The sequence below is a fragment of the Cyanistes caeruleus genome, chromosome 1 (genome assembly GCF_971803275.1).
Source record: "Cyanistes caeruleus chromosome 1, bCyaCae1.hap1.1, whole genome shotgun sequence".
NCBI lineage: Eukaryota > Metazoa > Chordata > Aves > Passeriformes > Paridae > Cyanistes > Cyanistes caeruleus.
In genome coordinates this window covers 52,257,822-52,270,439 of record NC_141701.1, presented here as the reverse complement: position 1 = coordinate 52,270,439, position 12,618 = coordinate 52,257,822, and the positions used below count along the sequence as shown (strand labels likewise).

The 12,618-nt window shown below is 38.3% G+C and overlaps 1 protein-coding gene across 6 annotated transcripts in view; it reads left to right on the top strand.

The window, feature by feature from the left end:
• Positions 1-12,618, top strand: part of PIEZO2 (piezo type mechanosensitive ion channel component 2) — a 286,113-nt gene that overhangs the window by 175,316 nt on the left and 98,179 nt on the right. For all 6 annotated transcript variants that reach the window (XM_086892756.1, XM_086892783.1, XM_086892749.1 and 3 more), the window contains exon 8: positions 10,840-11,002. In XM_086892756.1, coding sequence (XP_086748882.1) covers positions 10,840-11,002 — 163 coding nt within the window. The remainder of the gene's footprint in view (positions 1-10,839; positions 11,003-12,618) is intronic.

Sequence of the window (12,618 nt, the reverse complement as noted above, 5' to 3'; positions counted from 1 at the left end):
TTGGTCACAAGCCAGTGTTTGAAAAGATGGAGTATTTAAAGCTCATTTATGTATCCTATACTGAACTGCCCTTTGGCTGCAGTAGCTTTCATGCCCTCTGCTTGGTATTTTTAGGGGCTTCTCATCATGGATGAGAAGCAGAACACCACTGCCAAGTATCCAGGCCAGACCCTTGGATACTTGCCTTGAAAAGACAGTGCACTGCACTAGTCTGTTGCCATCATCCTCTATCAGCAAAAGCACACTTTGCAGTTGCAGAACATGCCCCAAAACACTCCAGGCCAGCCCCCATGTTGGTTACAATGACCAGATTTGGATAGAGAGCCACAATTTCTCTCTGAGGAAGAGATGTTAGATATCTGACCTTATTCTTACAAAAATTTTTAGCTGAGTTTCATTTTAACTCTATAATGAACCGCATTTTAGGATGTTGAATTTTACTTAGAATGATTTAGCCTACAGGCTTTCTCAGAACTTCAGCTTCTTTATATTTGTTTAAAAAATATTTTGCAAAGGAAGTGAATGATTCTGTTAACAGCTTAGAAATCAAAGTTCACTCTCCTGTTGACAAAAGACAACAATCATCCTTGCTATTATAATCTCTTTCTAAACTATGAGGTGGCCTTATTTGGGCTCCCTTTATCATGAAAGGCTGGACAAGGAAAAAGCAAGAGAGGAAATAGTAAATAGCATTTACCTGGAGTGCAGTCCTTCCCAGTTTCATCCCCATGGCATAGCTGTCAGCACTCACCATAACTTAACTTGCATCAAGTTCCAAATCTGGCCTTGGAATAAGCAGGCACAGCTTAATCCATGTTACTGACATTGCACCCCAGGTGATTTACATCCCTCTGTCTTCCACTGGACTTAGAAGGGGTGTAAACTGAGACATGTGCTAAGACCTTTTAAAAACAGTGGTTTTCTGCATGTGGGACAGACTGGTTTCCCAGCTGTGTTCTGCTATAGTGGTGAGTCTGCCACTGGTGAGACCCCTGGAAGCCTGGTGGGGCTGGCCCTGGTCACAGCAGGTTCCCATTAGTGGGAGGAAGGCAGGGAGCCTTGGCGCTCCCAACAACAACCACACTGCATCTGAAAATTGAGTATAAGCTGCAAACATAAAAATCAGTCTTTGACATGTGACACAATGTTGGTGAACTGGCTCTTCCTTGATGTCTCCTGCATCCAGACAGCTGTGTGTTGGACAGAGGCACCTCTCCCTTGGATGCATTGAACTACTGAGGTGAGAGGGAGAGAGGGAAGTGATGAAGATTTTAAAGCTGCTGATATGCTGTTATAAACTTGCCTGCTGATTCTGATTCAACTGATTTGGGCATGCAATTGCTCTGATGATGTAGCTGTCCCAGTTCTGCGCACTCTCAGGTAGCTGACTCTTCTGTGACCAGCACATCACCCTGCTAGCAGAAGCTCTAGCTTATCCATGGATTGGGAGGGACAGACCACTCCACTCCCCCATACACACCATTGGCTTGCAAGTGTCTGATCCCAACACTGACACTTGAATGGACTCTCTTGCCCATCACTGCCTCTCCTGTGTGGGCATGCAAAGGGTGATGGTAAAAAAGCCATCACTTAATTTTCTCTTCATATTTTCTGAAAATCACAGATCTGCATTCTATGATCATTCACCAAGTGCCTGAAAACAAGGACAGAAAAGATACAAAAGCCCTCTCCTCCTACCTATTTGTATTCCTATTATTCTGTGGTATTAAGGAATGTCAATTGTAATTAGCAGACTTCTCTTGGATTTACAAACTTGTTTTCTTGAGGTGTGCTCATGAACAATTATCTTTATACTCTGGCATCACCAGAAATTGTGATGAAGAATATTTAACGCTCTATATTTTCAGCTCAATGTATCAACATTGACAAATGAATCATCCCACATTCCTTGGAGGTAAAACACGCTGTCCTGAGTTACCTCGGTTGAGCACACACTGGGGAGTTAGTCCTTGTCCAGGCAGAGGCAGTCTGCACCGGTTTCTCTAAACACTCACAGAGTGGAAATGCTTAATCTCTTGCTTATGTTAATTTAACTGAAGTTTGGGACTTGCTGATAAAAGCTGAGACAATCATGTTCAATTTATAACCAATCTAAAATCAGCTGTTATACTGCTTTTGTGTTGAACCTGGGCAATTTCCAAACATTTCCCGGGCATTATTGTTCATTATCCCATTATCTTCTTTTCCATATCCTGCTATTTTACTTTCTTTTTATTTTTAAAACCAAATGGGAATCATAGCTTTTATTTCTGCCTTAGTGCACTTGCTGCTAAGAAGAAATATTTTCTTTGCTCATACTTTCTACTGCAGAATCTCTTGATGAAGGTATCCATCACTCATGGTTTTCTCAGTCTGTTTCACTGCCAGCTGAGTAAGTGGAAAATCTCTTTATCCTCTGCATGCATCACTGAACCTAGCAGACTGCCCCAATGTGACTGAAAAGTATCATCCCTCCTTTTTCAGAGGTGGAAAAATTCCCTAATAGGGAAGTTAGATGAATAGCATAACCCTCCTGAGATTGCCAGAACTTGGAATAAAGCACAAAGCTTTTGGCTGCAGTCTGAGTCCTAGATCACAGACCAAGTTACCTCAAAGTTAAAATAGCATGAAGCTACACTTTAAAACAATTTCTGTTCTCCTGGACATGTTACTCTAAGCAGTAACATGGTTAGTTGTACCAGGTCACTTGCATGTTCTGATCAGCACCACCTCACCAAATGCTAATGCTCACTGGGGTTATCTGAGCACTGTCTCCTCCTCCTAAATGACTTCTGCTGAAGTTTTACCTGAATTCTTCTGTTCTTCCCCCAGCACCTGAGCTTAAGACAACAAGGCTGTCTGTGGTCTGCACTACTGGTTGAGTTTTGGGAGCAGACTGTCCCCTGCTCTGCCTGTGAGAGACTATCTGAGGTGGGGATATTGGCTCCTTTCCTTTCAGCAGCTCAGCAAACTCACTTTCAAAAACCAATAGCCTCAGTTACTAATTTGCACAGAAAGCCATTGTTAACCATGTCATTGTTAAGCTATGCCATTTTTGAGTTGTACATTCTCTTCTGTGCTCAAGTGTCTAAGTTCAGCCTCTCACAGGGGGAAGCCTTTGTGTCCAGGGATGTTCTGAACATGCCTTTGGTTTTCCCATGCTTTCCACATGACTCCTTAGAAGCCTGAGCCTGTTTTCTTGTTACTTTCATCTCTGAGTAGAAACTCCAACTGAACATTAAATATTTTTAATTCTTTCCAGGCAGCTTGGGTGTTGTCCATACTCAGATGGTGCTGTTCAGTATTAGTTGTTTTTTGTGCCCCTTTATGGTGACAGGGAATATGTGTGTGCATGAGGAGGATGAGCAACCGGCAAATCACTGGTACCAACCAGTCTTTCCTGCTGGTGTGACTGTTCTCTCTCCATCCTCTCATCCCAGCAAGGCTGCCTCACTCCCATAGCCTCCATCCTTCCTGAGTTGCCTCTGGTTTGTAGCTGAAACTATTTGGGAAAAAAAAAACCAAACAAACCAAAACGCTGCTCCATTTAGAATAGTTTTATTTAAGTGACAGAAAAAAGAACTATTTGCCTAATTTTATTTGAGAACAAACTACTTGTCTAACCTAAACATGAGCCAGGCTGCTGCTGTCAAAGCAGTGACAGTGCTGGCCCTGGTGAGAAAAAATCATGTTGATGGAGTCATTCTAGCTAAGATATCAGGCAGGAGTCCTAAAGCAATTTCTTCTGCACCTTTATCTCCATTTCACCACCTTCTTTCTATCCTATCTGGCAGTCCTCCCTGTGCCAGATGCTCAGATGTCTGATTGAAATGAAAAGATACTGGAATTGTGTCTCCAATAAATTTCTTCATCAGATGACAGCCTCTGGAAGTCCCAGCAGAGGCCCCCAAAGGCTACAGCAACATGCTGCTTTTCTAGCTCGCTGATGTGCTGAAAGGAGCAACATCAACATTGATGCTCACGAGAAACTCAGAGCAAAGTTGAGCTGTGTCATGGGTAATGAGAAGATTTGGGGATCCAGAGAAGAAACTCATTGATAGGATAAATCTTCTTCATTTAAGGCTTTTGAAGATGGGTTTTAGTAAATAAGGGATTAATAGACCCACACCTATTTTTAGTGATAGGAGTGAGGAATTATTGCTTCTAAAGCAATGAAAGTTTTTGTAATAGAAAGTCAGTACAAAGTTAAATTATTGGAGGAAATGTGACCTAGAGCTCAGAAGTCTGTATGTTCAGACTTAAGCTCCCCTCAGAGAGGCTGTTTTATTTCAGATATGTGAAGTATTTTAATGTCTGAAGTTTGGTCATTTTTAAAGGATGCCGATTCCTTAACAGCTTCCAGTCACATGGTCTCTGAGAAAACTTAGTTATCTGGTTACTTCAAAACAAAAAAACAGTTTATAGATTAGATACTATTTATCATCTTAGTTTAAAGTTGTTAAGGAACTTGAAAGCGAAGTGATTCCATTGTAGCTACTCATATGGCCATTTTTTTCTGCTTGAATTAAGATTTGTGTTGTATTTACAGGTTTTGCAAGCTTTTAGGTAATTCACCACCCTTAAAGATATCCTTTCTCCTTTGTAGCTTCCTGATTAATGGCTCATAATTTCTCTCCGTCCTCTTTATATGGACAATATTAGCACACAAATTTTAAACTACTCACTTTTTCATGCAGTTTCTCATGCAGTAGATATGCATGAAATTAGTTTTCCTTTAAAAGAAAAGTCATTGATGTTCAGAAGAGGGTGGGAGATACACAAGGGCTGGTTTTGTCATTGCCAGAAAAGCTTTGATCCAACAGAAGCACAGAAGCTATGGAAACCAAAACTTGGTAGAAAAAGAAAAAAAAAAATATATATAAGACATCTGCTAAAGAGCTATAGAAATGTGATGACATTAAAACAAAAGTTAGAATAATCTACTTACCTACCAAGACTACATTCACTATGTGTATGCCTGTATTATAGCGTTGGTATAGCAACATGCTGAAGAAAAACAATTCCAGTCTTAGTCTACATTTACAGATATTTCAAAAAAAATGTTTTGAACTGTTAAGCTGAAATTTATCATAATGCTTCTCAACCCAAACAGTCAAATTTTTCATTAATAAGGCACAGTTCCAACTAGCCAGTCTGAATTATCCAAGTCTGAATCAAAACAGGGTCTAGGACTTTTTAGTTCTAAAAATACTTGCAATGCTTTTTGAAATTTGTATCACTTCAGTATGGATACATTTAACAACTTTAGTCCAGCTGTGAACTGAGGTTGGTGGCTGCACTACCTGCCTACACAGTTGTCCTGTTGAGCTGAAGAGAAGGCATGAAGGATCAACTCCTTCTCTGTGGAATCTTTTAACATGATTTGGAAAGACAAATGCCAATTTTTCCCACGTGAGACTAAATGCCTTCTCCTGTCTTTAACCCTAATTCTTTAGGGTGCCTAATGCATTTCAGCCAGCTTTTCCACCTCTTTCCTCCCAATGCTCTGCTCTTTCTGTGAAAACGTGGTGTCAGTTCAGTGTACCCTGGAGCAGTAGCTCCAGTGCAGTCTGAATTCCCAGCCAATAGCCTGGGGAATAATAACCTCTTGGAAGGCAAGGATGGATCTGAAGGTACCACAGAACTGGCTGAGTGCTTTCCAACATGTGCATGTGTTGCTTTGGGCATGTAGCCCAAAGAGGGAGAGTGGGGCGGCTCATAGCATCCTCTTGGAAGAGACATTATGGAGATAAGATTATGGGTCTTAACTTCTGCGTAGCTCTGTAGACTGAGTAAGGAAAACCCAACAGGATGCCTTGTGTATGATAAGGGGACTGACTTTTAGGAGGATTGTGTAGGAATGATGTTTTCTCTGTGCTAGTTTATTTTCCAGTTCCTTCCACTTCTTTCTCTCTCTTACCCACAGAACATTTTCAAGCCTGACAAGAGTATGCACCTCTTTTAAGTCAGTGTTTGAAAAAAGGTTCACTTTTCAAGCAGTGTAAAATACATAGCCCTTTCAGCATTTCAAATACTCTTCTCCATGAAATTCAGTATTCAGGGCTTGGACTGTGAAGTAGGAAGTTTTGACTTTCCTCCCTGTATTCAAGTCCTTTTTGCCCCAGAAAAATAATATTTCTACCGCAACCACCACCTTCTTCTCCAAATACACTATTTTTTTGCCAATTTCTACGGAATTTGTTGCTCTCTTTTCTTCCTTATTCTCCCCTCCATTATTCTCCTCTTCTTTGTTTGCTCTACTCTTCTTCCATTTTCTTCTCTCATTTGATCACTTTTAGCATCTTGATTTTAGGGCTCAGCTATTCAAATGGCAGTCTTGATATTCCATTCTCCTACCCCAGACTCACAGGCACCACTTTCATCTCCTCTCATGTGAGGAGAGTGAAATAAATATGCAATAGAAGATATCCAGATGAAATAAATTTTATGAACTGTTCATAAACATAAAATGTTTGAAGCTCATAAAATCCAGCACAAATCCAGAAGTTCTACAAAGATGGATTGCCCAAATCCAACCCAGCACACTAAAATGTTCTGATGCCATTGCTGGGAGGAACCATGCAACAGATACTGGCCACAGAAAAAAAACACATCCTGTAATATTAAATGCTAACTCAGAAAATACAGCTCCTAGATTGGTTTGATGCAGACATTTTCTTCAAGCTGAAATCTTCATGCAGACTCAGAGACAATATAGAAAAATGATGCCCTGCCCTGTTGTGTAGTGGCAAGTACTGTGTAAAGGAGTACAGAGGGTTGTAGGAACATGCAGCAACTGGAAATCTCATTTAGACAAAACTATTACAGAAGCTGAAACTCGCAGGAAAAGAGTAAGGACAGTAGAAGATTTTCTATCAATTGAAGTCAAGATTGGATGCCATTCTAGACTATAAACTCTTATTCATCCCCAAGATCATTGTTCAATAGAAGAATTATTTGGTGTCCTGCGTTGTGCAGAAGTCAGAATTATTGCTTCCTTTCCTGGCCTTGAAAGTTGCAAGCAAATACTTGCCTAAAGTCAACTCCTAAAACATGAGCAGTTGCAGAATCTGAACTCACAAATATGCTTCTACAAAAAAAAAATAAAAAATTTAAAAAATCCAAATAATTTTAATAGAATGCAAAATCTAACAAATATGTAATGACTGCTTTGATAATTGTGTATATGATACATATTTTTTGTTTGCATAGCTATTTTTGGTTTATATTCAGTACCATGAGTAATGATGCTGATTCTTATAATATATTAATGTAATGTAATAATATGTAATATTATATGTAATATATATAATAAAATTCTTATAATATATTAATGTAATAAGTAACGCATGCAATAAAATTTTAGCAACTTTGGCAGCTCCTTAGGTGAAATATCTGTGGGTGCAAGAGGAAATTGTTTTTCTGTTTTCAAGTGAAATTGAAATTCTTCTTCTGAATTTTAATGTTAGACTAATATAGAAAGTGGGAAATTTGTATGGTCACAGCTTACAGCTTTATCAGGATTTCATGAAAGACATCTGCTGGAAGGATGATTCACAGATTCAATAGGAATCTTTTCCAAGAAAACAAGCTTATAGAATAGTAACTGGACAAGAGGATGCCACCTTTATTTTAAGAACTCCTTTTCACTGTGTGATTTCAGAGCATTTATCAGTCAGACATTAAAGTTCCTCTTGGCCTTTTATAATTTCTATAACTTTTTTCTAATTATTTCTGCTATGAACTTTTCAAAATACCAATGAGGACTTTGAAAAACCTGGCTTTAGTTCATTGAAATAGTAGAAGTACTAATCTATTAACATCTTGCAAATCTCCATTTTTTGCAACATTGCATGCAGTCTTCTGGAAAGCCAAATATATCCATTAAAAAATAAGTTTTTCATAATTTGTTTCATATATATTCTGCGTCCAGGCACATGTGTACCTGACTTGCTAGTGGGTTTCTTAGGACTCATTCTGACCTTTCTGATGGCATACATGTATGTTAGGTAAGATGAAGTTACACCAGGATCAGAGCTGGACTCAAACACAGCTGGTGTACAGACACACTGAATGTAAAGACTTTGCAGAATGAAATATGCAGAACTGAATAATGCCCTAATTTATATTGCTTATACATTTTATGGCAGTCGTCCCTGTGTAATTAGAAGCTTTGTGTAAGAGAAGATGACTCTATCCCCCTGAAATATGTTCTGCACCAGCAGTTCTCATTGAGGATAATGATGAAGCATAAATATTGAGTGATTAGCGACTTGTAGCGTTATTGGCGCCCAGAAGAGACAGAATGAGAATTCCCAAGACAACAGTGAATTTTGAGCGTGATAAACAGGGAAAGTTGTGTTGAGTACTTTGTGGCTTACAAGTCTCAAAGCCCAAGGAGAAATGAGAAATGAGGAGAGGTTCCTCTACATCAAAGATTTATGAGACAAAGCAAAATACATTGAATAAATTGAAGTGAAATACATTAAACTACATTGCTGACCATGTGGCAATTTAGAGGTAAAAGATGTGCTGTAACTTATGAATATTTGCTGAATGCAGGACCAGAAGGGAGCAGAATTAATTCCAATATTATGATGTATGAATAATTTGGAGCCGACAAATGAAACTAAGAATATAACTGAAACATAATAAAATTTCCTAACCACCAGGATTATGTGAAATGTTTTCTTTTCAGTGGAGATAAAAGTAAAACACAAGTTGTTCTGACTTTCTAGCTATAGTATACTATAAAGCATACTATAGGAATGGAATACGTGATATGAAGGTTGTGTCTGCTTGGCAGAGGGTTCTGAGAACCTTCAGGAACTTTCCCTCATTTCTGTAGGAAATACTCATCACTGTCAATGGAAAGACTTTGCATTTCAGTAAGAATTGGATTTCACTCTGATTCTGATGCTTGGGAGACAGAAATAGGGTGAATTATACTGTGCTTACATAGAAAAAATGAACCACAGAAGGAGAACTGTGTTGTGAAATGGAGGTAAGAGATGAAACTAACAGGAACTCAGCAACTAGTAGGAACTCAACAACCCTGATCATTGATGAGCAAAAATGACAAGTCAGTAAGAGAGAGGAAAGCAGACAAAGAAGATGTTCCTCTATCCTCTATCCTGATAGAAATACGAAGAGAATACAATCCACCATGAATTTCACCCAGAAGGAGCCAAACTGTAACATCAACTCCAAATGTTCTTGGATACTATGGAAGTTTGAGTCTGAGTCAGCTCCAACCACAGCTCCTTCAGCTCCTTTAAATCACAGCAATTTGCTTTGTATGCAGGATTTTTTTAATGTTTTTTTTCCCAACCTTGTATCCACCCAAAAGCTCTGAAAGGTCTTAAAGTTTATACCTTTGGCCTGTGTTGACAATCAGAATGAGAAGTGATTGCTGATAGATTGCTTCATAAAATGCTATGGAGCTCTCCTTCTGGGAGTTAATGGTATTATGCGCATGTAGCAAATCTCCAGTTAAGGACGGGTATAACATTTTCACTTTGCAGCATCCAAAAGCAGATTTCAGGCATCTCTGTTGAATGTTGTACCTATTATTTGTATTCATTCAGCTTTTGATGTTGAATCTGACTAAGTTAAGGAAGAACTAAGGTTTTAGACACTCTTAAAATTAAATTCCCCAGCAGAAAATCTTGCATGTTTTTGTTTTGGGTTAGTTTTTTTATTGATGTGTTTGTTTCACTGTTTCAGAGGAACAATAGTTTGGGAATTATTGTTCTACCAATAAGGAGATCTTCTTAATTGTCTCTTAGACTTTGTTTTGCTAAATAATGAAAACTCTCACAGACATTATGGTAGAAAAAGCTTTTTATATATGTTTATAATGACATATATGACTGACATATGCTACTGGTAGCTCATGCCCTAACTTTGGAATTCTGCAAGATATTTTATAATGAAAGAACCAGATTAATTATTGTTTCCTATTAGTTTTGTTTCAGTATTTATTCAGTATATATGCACATCTACTAGGCATCCAACATGTATTAAATTGAAAATTTTAGGATTTTTTTTTAATACTAAGTGGGTTTTTTACCAACATATGTTCCTTACTTGACAGAAATATTGTGTAATCCCAGTTTTTCCAGAAGCATCAAATATCTCATGTTGTTGATAATAATCCTTCTAATTAAATGTCTTCTTTCTCTTCCCTCAATTATTTGAATATAACTGAAGCAATAATTCCCTGAATTATTTGAATATATCTGAAGCAATATCCTTTCTGAATATTTCCATTTTTTGTAATAAAAGCTATGAGCTCAATAGAGCCCAGTATGTTTCTAAACATTGGCATAAATAGATAACAATTTATTAATAGTATTAGCTTTTGAAGAGAAAGGCCAGTGAACTGTTCAGTGTGCCAAGAGGATATACTTTACAGCTGTGTCCTGGCAGGGTTACTGAAATGGTGTTACACGTCAGTTTACTAAATCTATCTGAAATGTCATATTTCTGTGATTTGCCAAATGGACTTGCAGCCAAAATTTCTCTTCCCACTTTCTGTAGCTCTGGATCTACAGGGAGCAGGTCACTGCAAGTTTTCTCATTGGACATAGTAAATGTAATGTTATTATACTCCCATTTTTTCCATGTTGAAAAGCTATTGCAAAAAAACTCTTCTTTTGACTAAATATGTGGAATGAAAATACTCACTGCATTTTAGATGTGATGGCAGATGCTATTTTTGAGCAGAGCAACTGGTATTAAACCTAAGCAAAAATTTCCCTCTGAAATATTGTTAAACATTTTTAAGATTTGGTGTTTATTATCTAATGTGTCTGCTTTGGGTTTTTATGTTTACAGGTTGTTCGGTGTCACTTCTCTTACTCAGACAAACTGCTCAAGCACTTGGATGATCATCAAAAATCAAGATTTACATTGGTATCACCACGCTAATCCAATCTTACTGCTGGTGATGTACTACACCCTCGCGACTCTCATTCGTCTCTGGCTGCAGGAGCCCATTGTAAGGGTAACTTCCTTCTCTCTTCCCATGACTAGTAACTGTGAGACTGGCCAGTGCAGATACTTGCTAACAGAGGTGCAAAAATTTAGGAAAATTAAGAGAAATAGACAGCAAATGAGAGGTGGTGCATTGAATTCCGTCTTTTCGCTAAGTGTCTCCAGGAGTCTGATCTAACATGAATATTATTCTTAAAATCATCGGGACAATTATGTAAGGAATGCAGTGGGAGAGAATTAATGCTTTGATTTGGAAAGAAGGTATCGATATGCAGGTAGTGGCTGGACTTGATTGACTCAATGATCTTAAAGGTCTTTTCCAACCTAAATGATTTGGAGTCTGTGATTGAAGTTTAGGTGCTATCAAGTGGAATGCCAACACTTAAGGCTTGCTTAACAACAGAGGTAGGATACACTTTGGCACAGGACACTGTAAGACAAAACAGATATTTGCAGTTTTATCACAGATATAAAAAAAATTTCTTAAAACCTTTCCTCCTGTGTGCCTGAGTGAAAATCCCAGCTTTCATTTAAGAGCAAGAGAACAAGGAGGAAAAACAAAAGTAAATCTTTACTTCTTCCTGTTTCAGAGAAAAATGGGTATGCAGGAACCCAGAGGTATCTTAAAAGCTTAGAAACTGAAAGTATAAAAGGGATGATCCCAGGCATTACTTATATTAATTTCCTGATCCTCAGAGGCCTGATGTGAGTTTTCAAGTTGAGGTTTAATAGTGCTGTAAACCACAATGAAAATACTCATGACTGTGCTGTGAATCAGAGTTCGTAGAAACAAGTAAAAAATGTTGAAGTTTTTCTTATTTTAAGGGTGTTTCTTCATAGAATGGGTAATGTAACTCTTTAACATTTAAAAAGGCAATCAAAATACATCACCTCTGAACTGAGATGTCTGGTATTTGGGGGTTACTTATATAGGGCTTCAAAAAGTGAACGATGCCAGAGCCATCAAGCCATCACCCTGAGCTATTAAAAAACTGTGTCTTAGGTTTCCAGAAGTCTTAATACTGTCTTTTCTGAAGTCACATCGTTGTGGTCCAGTACCCTCTAGCATCGGGTATTTGTAGGGTATTTTTCTGCAGCTGCAGCTTCTGGAAACTAGATTTTTGTTGGTTTTTCTTTTTCTTCCCTTAAATGAAAACTGAGATTTCCAGATAATAATATGATTTTAGCACTGGGGCTGTAACTGAAACTTCACATCTCACAAGCTGTTTAGTAAAACCATGGGAACTACCCACAGAGGAGTAACCACATGTGGAATGCAGTTAGTGTGAGCTGTGTGATCTCAGCGAGTCTGGGAATTGATTTCCAGTACCTGTGTTGTTTTCATCCACCAGTCACCATCTAAAAGTTTGGTGTTGGACCTAAGTTAGTTGTGCTTTTTCAGTGGAGAGAAGTGGGTCTTTCTGTCTAGGAGAGAGTGAATGCTGCAATTTCCTACAGGGACTTGAGAGGAACTAGAGTGGTCTTGCCTGCAGATCTTTTTTTTCAGACTGCTTGTGGTGTCTGAGATAGATATTCCCATAAAACACTGAAACCAGTCTCTGAAAACTGCCAACAAGTGAAATTAGAGATGCTTTCCAAGCAGTTGAGCTAGACTAAGTA